This window comes from Alexandromys fortis, unplaced genomic scaffold (assembly GCF_014885135.2).
Source record: "Alexandromys fortis isolate MF-2015 unplaced genomic scaffold, M_Fortis_MF-2015_v1.1 scaffold_293, whole genome shotgun sequence".
Classification (NCBI taxonomy): domain Eukaryota; kingdom Metazoa; phylum Chordata; class Mammalia; order Rodentia; family Cricetidae; genus Alexandromys; species Alexandromys fortis.
The window spans coordinates 1126363-1136049 of NW_026068177.1; the positions used below are offsets into that span (position 1 = coordinate 1126363).

Consider the following 9687-nt stretch of genomic DNA (forward strand, 5'->3'; position numbering starts at 1 on the left):
GAATCAGCACACACTCATGTCAGTGTGCTGACCCTAAGTTTTCCTGGCCACCTCTGAAAATGTCTTTCTCCACCATGGACCTCATTAAGAGGCCTGATTCCAGTTCTCCAGGTGGATTCTGAATCAAACACAATGACTTTAACCAGCAAGGCTTGGGTGATGATGCCCTGGTAACCAGTTCTTCAAAAGTAGATCAAAGTGTGGGTGAGTTGATGGTGAAACCACGTTGGTGGCCCATCCGAAGTTCTGAAATACCTCTGGGCAGGATGATGTGGCAACAGATTGAGCTCTTGTTTTATCTGATGTGTGGTGATATTTGAAAGTCTGCCCAAGGCCAACACACACAGATATTCATCCAAGTATTACTGAGCTCTTGGAATCAGTGAGACTTCAGTAATCTTAGACTAAGGAAACACTATAAGGTCAAGAATGTGCCTCACTAGTAAAACAGACATGAATTCTCTCCACTTCCCATGCATTTGTGAGTGTTATGGTCACAAGACTCTCAAGCATAAACTTGACAAAAATACTTATTCTATAAATAATGTCTACTTTTATTGTTATATTGTTATTACTGTTCACAACATAGTATCAATTTCCCCTTTCTCCCGCTCTACCTTTGAAATGGCAGTCTGTCTTCAGCAAGTCTATCATGTCCTCTCTTTCTCATGTCCCTCTGATCTTTTCTAAGTACCAAACCCCCACTAGCCTGGTCTCCATCCTTCCCTTTACCCTTATCCAGCGCTGGCTCAACGGGACAAGAAACTCATGGTGTAGTTTGGTGGAATCGTGGCAAAGCCCACGAGTCTAGGGGACACATCGATATCCTGGGGTGCCTGTGGGGACCTGAAGCGGAAATTCTGCAGGATGTTTGTGAGGAAGAGAAAGAGCTCCATTCTAGCCAGTCCTTCTCCGAAGCAGTACCGTTTTCCTAAAGACAAGAGACAGGGAGGGTGAAGCCAGTTCTTGATGTCACTCTCATAGTGAACCCTTGGCTGTATTCTCTGTGGGAGGAAGGGCTGAGACCTTTAAAGAAGGCTTTAATCTCTGAACCTCAGTTTTCCTTGTACTTGTGGTGAGTTGATCTGAGGATCAACTGTAATAATCCTCAGGCTATAATAATAGGAAATGTGGGTTGCCTTCCCTACAGAGGCGCTCTCCAGTATGGCTGCCATGTAGCCACATTTTTCCTTTCTTCCCTCCTTCTTTTCTCCCTCCCTTCCTTCTTTTCGTTTTCTTCTTTTTTTCTTTTTGATATTTTGAGACAGGGCCTCTCTGTCTAACAGCCCCGGCTGTCCAAGAACTCACTCTGTAGACAAGGCTGCCCTTGAAATCACTAAGCTCTCCCAGTCTCTGCCTCTGTCTGCCTCTGGAGTGCTGGGATTAAAGGTGAGTGACACCACAGGCAGCTGCCACATCTTTCTAAGAAATGGTTGTGTGACCTGAGAGAGACCTCTGATTTAGTTTGAGACTTCATTTCCCCTAATCTATCACTACAGCTTGACCATCACTTCTCCAGGGTTCAGATACATAGGCTTGTAAAATATGAGAGTTGCAGCCAACTGGCTGAGGGTTTGATCCAAGAGAATCTTCCAAGATGGAGAGATATGGATGAGTTATCTCTGTTGGTGTGAGCAGTGGCCTGGCACTAGACAGTGCCCTCTTACCTATGGAAAAGGGTACAAATGCATCACTCTTCTTAAACTGCCCCTTGTCATCCAGGAAGTGATTTGGGTTGAAGTCTTTGGGGTTGGAGAAGAACTTGGGGTCCCTCAGCACAGAGCCCAGCATTGGAAACACTTCAGTGCCCTGTGGAGGAGGAAGGTTTGATTGATAAGATAGATTTGGATGGGTGTCCTGTTGGCCCATAGGGGTGACATAAATATAATGAATGGGAGTTGAGGAGGCTTTGAGGAATGTGAGGTCATCATCCTTGAGATAGGAGATGTCAGGCTCATGTTATAGGACACAGGATGAATGGCTGACATGGGGTCTGTGGTCTGTGGTGGGAGGTTGAAGGATATGCGCTTCATGTCTCTCAAATCAAGAACTGAAGGGTATTGGATTTATGTACCCCTAAACAGGATCCATGGCAGACATATCACTCCTGTCTCTGAGAGGAGATCTAGGTGAACTGAGTTTATGTCTTGAGATTTGATGATTGAGAGGCATGGAGTTGAAACTTCTGGTTCAGAAATTCTGGAGGGAGACACAAGATATAGGGGACTCTGTGTAGGAGGCTGGAGGGGTGTGGTGGCAGAGAGAGCCTGTCACTGAGAGAGTGAGAGAGGGCTGGGTGATTTCTAATGAGGAGGAGGGCCTGCAGGGCCATGAAGAAGGCTGGAGATTACAATAGGTTGGGTGAGTTAGAACCTTGGGGATGAGGAATTCCCGGAACTTGGTGTCCTTGGTGACCCTGCGAGCCAGGCCCATAGGGATCATGTCTCCAAATCTCTGGATCTCATGGATGACAGCCTCCGTGTAGGGCATCTTGAAGCGGTCCTCATATTTGGGATGCCGGTTCTTGCCAATCACCCTGTCAATCTCCTCTTGGACTTTGGCTGAGAAGAAGAGGCATGTGTTTAGGAGTCTAAGAACCTCACCCTAAGGGTGATAGTGCAAAAGTGTAGAACTGGACGGAGGCTATGAAGCAGTGTATGACACTGTCAATCATTTTCAGTACATGCGAGTCATAGGCATTGTTGGACGAGGTTCATGCTAACTGGGTCATACCAGAATTATGTGAGAATTGTGAGGAAGAAGATTTAGGCAGGGTCTTGGGGACAGGGAAGTGGGTCCGTTGAGGTTCAGTTGAGCAACACACCAGTTGATTCAACAACTAGAGGCTGGTGCCCACCAGCTTCTCTCTGTCTCTGCAGAGAAGGGAGTAGCTATCTGAGAGTCTAGTTTCTTGAGAGAGGTTGGGAATAGTGTGGAAGATCAGAGAAGCATGTTTTGACCCTTACCCTCCACATCTGGGTGCTTCATGAGCAACAGAAAGCCATAGCGAAGGGTGGTGCTGACGGTCTCTGTACCAGCAAAGAAGAGGTTCAGTGTCGTCAGCACTAAGTTCTTCATATAGAACTCCGTATTGGGGTTCTTCTTCTCCTGCAGGGAGGGAGGGATTCAAGTCCAACCCACTTCGTATGTTCTTCGTGCTCTTCCGTTTTACCCCTTTCCCTGCCCTAATTCACTTCTCTCTGACCCAGACCTAAGGAGAGGAGGGCCATTCTGGCTAGGCCAGCTTCTGTCCAGGTTCTTTGGAAGAGATCCAGTACCCTAATCCAGAGCTCTTCTGTAATTCAGGACTTAGTAGATTGTCCGATCTTTAATGACCAATTTAGTTGTCAGTTTTTATTTAACATGCATTGGTGTTGGGTCCCCTGTAACTGGAGTTACAGACAGCTGTGAGCTGTCATGTGGGTGCTGGGAATTGAACCCAGGTCATCTGGAAGAGCAGTCAGTGCTCATAACCATTGAGCCACTTCTCCAGCCCTCAGACAATGAGTTTTAGGCAACAGGATCTTATTTCTTAATTATAATCCTTAATATTCCCTAGAGGAATTCTACCTCTCAGTCCTTTGCACTTCAGAGTCAGATCGCCACAGGTTTGAGGCTAGCCTGGCCTACACAGCAAATTTCAGGCCAGTCAGGTCTACATAGAAAGATGTTGTCTCAAAACCAACATTGGCAAAATCTCTATATCTGTTCCAAACAGGTAGAAGATCCCAAGAAAGCTCAGGTCACACAGATGTAAATGACCATGAGGACAGGCAAATGGTGTCTTAGCTGAAAGCACCGGCCCTAGTCAGTGAGGTAGGATTCATGGCCTAGTCAGTGAGGTAGGATTCATGGCCTTCTTGCTCTGATATCAGAAGGTCACCTATATTCACAGGCTGCAGCCTCCTCATTTGTAGAATGGGAGGCAAAACAAAACCTCGCTCAAGAGTTGTGGGTACTAAACACATGAATAAAACTAAGCCTTTAAAACAATGCCCGGAACATGGCAGCCTTGTGCACTGGCTGCTCTCTCAACCTGTACACTCTACTGAGAACAAGGGGTAGCAGATGGAACAGTGATGTTGAATGAGGATTATAGCGAGGGGACCCATGAGTGGTCGTCAACTCCCTTGTCCCTGTCCCTAATTTCACCCTACTTGACTTTGTTCCTCCCATCATGCTCCCTGGCTTCTGGGTTTACCTCCAGCATGCGGATAAGGAAGGAGTCAATGAAGTCTCTTGGGGAATTGGGATCCAGGGTACTCTGGTTCTGTTCCACCTTCTTGGTTATGAAGTCCTCCAGCCCCTGCAGTTCCTTAAAGGCCTGTTGCTGTGGACCTGGCAGGTGCTTCATCACTGAAGAGAACATTTCGTAGAGCTGATGGTGGGAAGGGGATGAGAAACCAAGGCAGCTGTCACTAGACAAAACCCAATAAATGTGGCATCTGTCTTAGGATTAGAGATGCTCACATCACCTGTCTAGGAGTTTAGGCACCAGGTGGAGTTGTGTGGCAACAGAATTCTTACAGCTTAAGCCTGAGGGCTATTGCCCAAGGTTTTAAGTGAAATGGGTTTGGGAACACATGCAGGTTTGGGGTGTTCAGGTGAGACTGGGGTGGGAGGCATCCAGACATTGGGTAGGAGTTACCTATGTAGATGTTTAGGAGGTTGAGTTACCTATGTAGATGTTTAGGAGATTGGTGACTTCAGCTGGGAACAGCTGTTCATACACTAATGGGGTTTGGATTGGTGAGTTCTAACAGGCTATCCAACATTCAGGGAGTGCTGGATAATCACAATAGCTAAACTATGCAATCAACCTAACTGTCCAAAAGCAGCGTAATGGAGAAGGAAATTGTGATCCATATAGACAACTGAATTATTCTTCAGCCATTAAAACAAAGCTATGGCGTTTTCAGGAAAGTGGGTCCAACTGGAGATAGCTGTGTTAAGCAAATTTAAGCAGTCTTAGAGAGAGAACTCATGTATTTTTTTCATTTGTGGTATATATACACATTAAATCATGTGTGCACATATCTATGCATATATGTGTATATGTGTATCACTTGGAATGAGAAGAAAACTGTCTGAGGGGACAAAGAGGACTAAAGGAGGAGGAGGTGGGAGCAAAGGGAAGGTGGGGATATGGGGTGAATAGGCTCAGTACACAATATATGCTTGTCCAAAAAAATTAAAAATAGATATTTTAAAGTAGTGGGGGATAGTCTCATGTTCACCTGCATTGCTATTAAAACTGCTGCAAGGAGGACCCCACTTAGATGTGTGAGTGAGCTTTGCAGGAGGACCCTTAACAGGGGTGTTTGAGGGACAGTCTGTGCAGAAATTTTGCTTAGAGATGCAGGGGTTTAGGCATTTCCGTGGCTGAGTAAAGAACACTCATCTATAAAGTTCAGTGGACTGGCTCTGTACATTTTGCAGATGGCGCATGATTTGAGTGACCTGGATTTTGCAGCAACAGACACTAGGGAACTGAAGGGGGCTAGTGCATTCCGCAGGGCTCCCAGTAGCGACCTTGGCTAGAGAGTAAAATGAATTGTCATGGTAATGTCCGCCCTGCTGAGATAGCGTTTCCCCTCTCCTCCTCTCCTCATCACAACCCCCCTCCACGTGTAAAGTGTACACTGCTGGCTCTGATTTCAGGCGCAGCTGTAGAGACTCTGTATTGACATCGGTTCAGGCGCAATTGCTGGACTGCTTTGAAGGTACCTGCTGGGAGGAGGCTGGCAGTTTTTGGAGTGAGCTGGCAGCTGTGGTGTGGGGGTGGTAGGACAAGGTGAAACAGGTTACCTGCCCGGTGGAGGTAGCTGTGAACTGGAAGCTTCCCAGCATCATCCTCAGCAATGACAGGAACTCTTTGTCCTCATAGTCAAAGCGGTCCCCGAAAACGATGGAGCTAATGACGTTGGAAACTGTTCTGCTCAGATAGAAGGTAGGGTCAATGAGAGCACCTGTAGGTAAGGAGGAGGACGGAGAGCGAGATATTGGATCTAGGAAAAGGGCTTCCACCGGGTAATAGCAAAAGATACTTTGTATCAGAGAATTCAAAAAGAGCACTGGCTGCCTGGCTGAGTCCGCCAACTCCGCCAAAACCGGATAGCGGGACCAGGACGCTCTTCCCTAGCTTAGTTTCCATCCTTGATCTTGGTACTGTTTTTCCAAGGGTGTCTTCCCCTCGGTCGGTCCTGGGAACTTGCGGAGCTCTGCTTACCATTTGTCTTCCGGAATGCCTCCAGGAGAAAGCCTGCCTCCTCTTGGATGCGCTCCTCGATGCCACGTTTGCCCACACCGAAGTCCCGCAGTGTGGCGATGGAGAAGCGCCGCAGCTGCTTAGCGCGCTCCCCGCTGCTGAAGGCAACGCCTGGAAAGGAGAGTGAGGGGCGGGGAGAGGCCAGAGAAGAGGGATGTGGCTGACTACTGACTACCCTTGCGCTGTTCCCCAGGAGCCAGTTAGAGGACAGTAGCAAGAAGGAGGACAGATGCCAGAGGGACAGGGCAGAGGCTAGAGAAGGGAGGCTGTGGAGATTTGGGGGTGGATACAGTTGTGAAAGATTTATAATTGAGGTAGGGAAGAGAGGGAAAAAAGCAGAGAGGGACAAAGAGAGTCTGGGAAGAAACGAGATTGCTGCTTGGATAGTGGGGTTGGGAACAGATTTCTGTGATGCTCTGACAGTGGAAGAAGACAGCAGAGAAGAGAGATAATCACAGAAGCTAAGAGTAATGGGGTAAAGTGAGGGGAAAGCCTGTTAGAGGCGCAGGATTCAGATAGAGAAATCTCAAGGTGCAAGAGGAGGTGTGGGCGGCATGTGTGGGGGAGGGGTCAGGAGACACAGGCAGAGAGAGACAGGAAGATTAGGGTGCGAGGGGTCCTAGAACTGACCCAGCAGGAGGCAGCGATGCAGATGGAAGAGTCAGGGAGGAGGCAGGGAAACTGATGCCTTCTAATTGTTCCCTGCCACATTCCCCTGCATCTTGTCCCCCCTCACCATAGCCTTTGAAGAGCCAGTCAAAGGTGGCCTGCTCGCCACGCCCACTGAATTCCTCAGCTTGATCCACCAGAGCCTCCTTGACTGCTTCCTGTCCACATAGTACCACAATTCAGCGAGGCCCCAGGTAGATGGTGAACACGGGACCATAGCGTTCGCTGATCTGATGGAGGAGGATGAGCAACGTTAGAGGAAAGAGGTCACACCTTGATGACAGGTCTGGGGTTCATTTCTCTGGAGTTCTAACAGCTATCAGATGGGAAGCCCCAAGATGTGGTCTCACATGCCTAGGAGTTGGTTGCTGGCTCTTCACAATTCTACCAGCCTAAAATTACTCCCCCTGGGGTCAATGCCCTACTACAAAGCCTCTTTGAAAACTGGGCCTCCCTCTGTCCACCATTCTACCCTTCGCCCTGCCCAGTGGCACCTTCATGAGGGAGTTGTACATCTGCTCTGTGTCCAGCTGAAGGTAGTTCCCGATGAAGGGCAGTGGGGTGGGTCCTGGAGGCAGCTTCCCTGAAAATTTCCTCTGCTTCCAGACAGACATGAAGACCAGGACGATGAGGAAGCCCAGCACAGTCACCAGGAGCAGTCCCGAGGTCAGCATGGTGGCGATGAGGGTGACAGACAGATGGTGATGGCTGAATTGGTTTGCTCTTATACATCCTGAGGTGGAAGGCGGCCTTTGGCCTTGATTATGCAACTGACTCATTTCACCTCCAGACTACCACCCCCCATCATGCATCTAGCTTGAGGCACAGCCAACAATCAAGGAGGAGGAGGAGGAGGAGGAGGAGGGCCCATGAGGGATTAGCAGGGAGTGGACTGAATTTGTGACGCCTAAGGAGGAAGTACTCCAGGGCTCTGTGTTACAGAGGAAAGGAACAGTAGACAGAAGCCAGAACTGAATCCTTCATGATATTTGTATTGGAGACCCTTCTGAGCTCTGGGTGTGGGTTCTCATTGGCTTGAAACAGAATGTATGGCTATGAATTTGAAAGTTCATTTTCTTCCTTGTCTGAGACAAGTTCTCACTATGTAATCCTGACTGGCCTGAAGATCAATATGTAGATCACAGAAATCTATCTGTCTCTGCCTCCTGAGTGCTGGATTATAGGCCTGTACCACTACCCCCAATCTAGGAGCCCAATGAAGAGAGTCCTGGATTTAAGAAAGGGGAGACTTCAGGGCTATGAGTGGTGGATCTCGAGGCCAGAATGGATAAGGGAGAAGCAGATGGAAATCCCAGCAGGATCTTGGAGTCAACACCTGTACCTAGGTGTGGATATACTTTGGTTTTGACCCTAGGCTATCTCTTGATACCCAGAACCATTAAGGAAATACCTGAGTCTGGGATAGGAACATAGGATCTGGAAAAGGTGGGGAAGAGCAGAGTCTTATTTCAAAGGAAACTTGAAAAGTACTAGAGACCATATCTGAGGGTCACAGTCATCAGAGGGTCTGTCTACTTCTTGAGGAATGATTATAACAACCACCAAAACAGTAGAGAAGTTCTAATTTACAAAAGCACCCCCCCCATTCCTATCCAGATTCTTAAGAAAGGCCACCAGGTTCACTGGCTCATGGCTGTTGTAATTTACACAAGTTCCCTATTTTAAATATGGATGCACTGAGAATAGGACACAGGGTGGCACGGGGGCCACATAAGTGAAAAGCCTGCAAGCCAAAGCCATCAAAATCTTCCTTAGCCTTCATTTTCAGCTTACTCTTTCTAGACTTCTTTTCCCAGCCAGTGGAAGGAGAACATGGAGCGGGTAATAACTGGGGTGTGTGGTAAGTGGACTAATGCCTGCATTGCCAGGGTTTGTTATTAGCAGGAGGAGGGATTTAGGTAAACATCCAGCATGGGGAACAGAAGAGGAACCTGGGATGCTAAGGGTAGCCACAGAGAAGGGAATAGTCCACAGTTCTCCCACACTGAAAATTGTTTAGAATAATTAGGGTTGTTACCTTTTGATAAACCTGTACCTCAGGAAGATTATATGCATCACATCTGCAGAATGTTAGTCATTATAGAGTTGTGGTGACCCCAGCCTCACTGAGATTGCCAGGATCACAAAGGAGTTGTAATTCTACTTGCTTTTCTCTTCATTGCCTGGCCCAGCTCATTCTGGGAGTCAACTGGGGACTGGGTGGGTGCTGAGATTGAGATCTGCACTGGACAAAAGAAAAGACGCCAGCAGTTGCTATGTCAGTATCAAGCAGACCAGGAGGGAGGGGATGGGGTTGGCATTGAGATTGTCCCCAGGAAGCAGTAAGGGCAGAAGGAAGTTAGCACTGAACTTAGCACCAAGGGGATTTTAGTAGAATCAGTTCTTAGGCTAAGAGGGACCTTGAGAGTGGAGGTAAGCTGTCACTGGGATTGCCGAATTGAAGGCATAAGAGCAGCATCATACAGGCTCTGGATTTGCTTCCAGTGGGTTCTGACATAAACACGAGGTACTTGATGAGACTGACCTCAGCTAGACCCTCGGAGGGACCTCTGGTGGACGATGGCAGGCTTTGATGGATGACCCATTCATGGTGGTGCCCTAGCTTTAGACAGGTGGAGGTGGGTGAGGCTGGAACTCCCATGTCTGGCATGTTGCTCATCTCATTCTAGGCTGTTGGCCTCTGAGACCTGTGGGAGAGAAACCAAGGGCAGAGAAGAAGGCAGAGAAGA

General features: G+C 48.1%; 1 protein-coding gene across 1 annotated transcript; it reads right to left on the bottom strand.

The window, feature by feature from the left end:
- Positions 1 to 557: 557 nt before the first annotated feature.
- Positions 558 to 7757, bottom strand: LOC126492562 (cytochrome P450 2A3-like). Its single transcript, XM_050129057.1, is given in 9 exon segments — positions 558 to 931; positions 1668 to 1809; positions 2374 to 2561; positions 2967 to 3108; positions 4202 to 4378; positions 5809 to 5969; positions 6230 to 6379; positions 7005 to 7167; positions 7432 to 7757. Coding segments are annotated over 9 exon segments (1590 nt in total). The 5' UTR covers positions 7717 to 7757; the 3' UTR covers positions 558 to 749.
- Positions 7758 to 9687: the final 1930 nt, after the last annotated feature.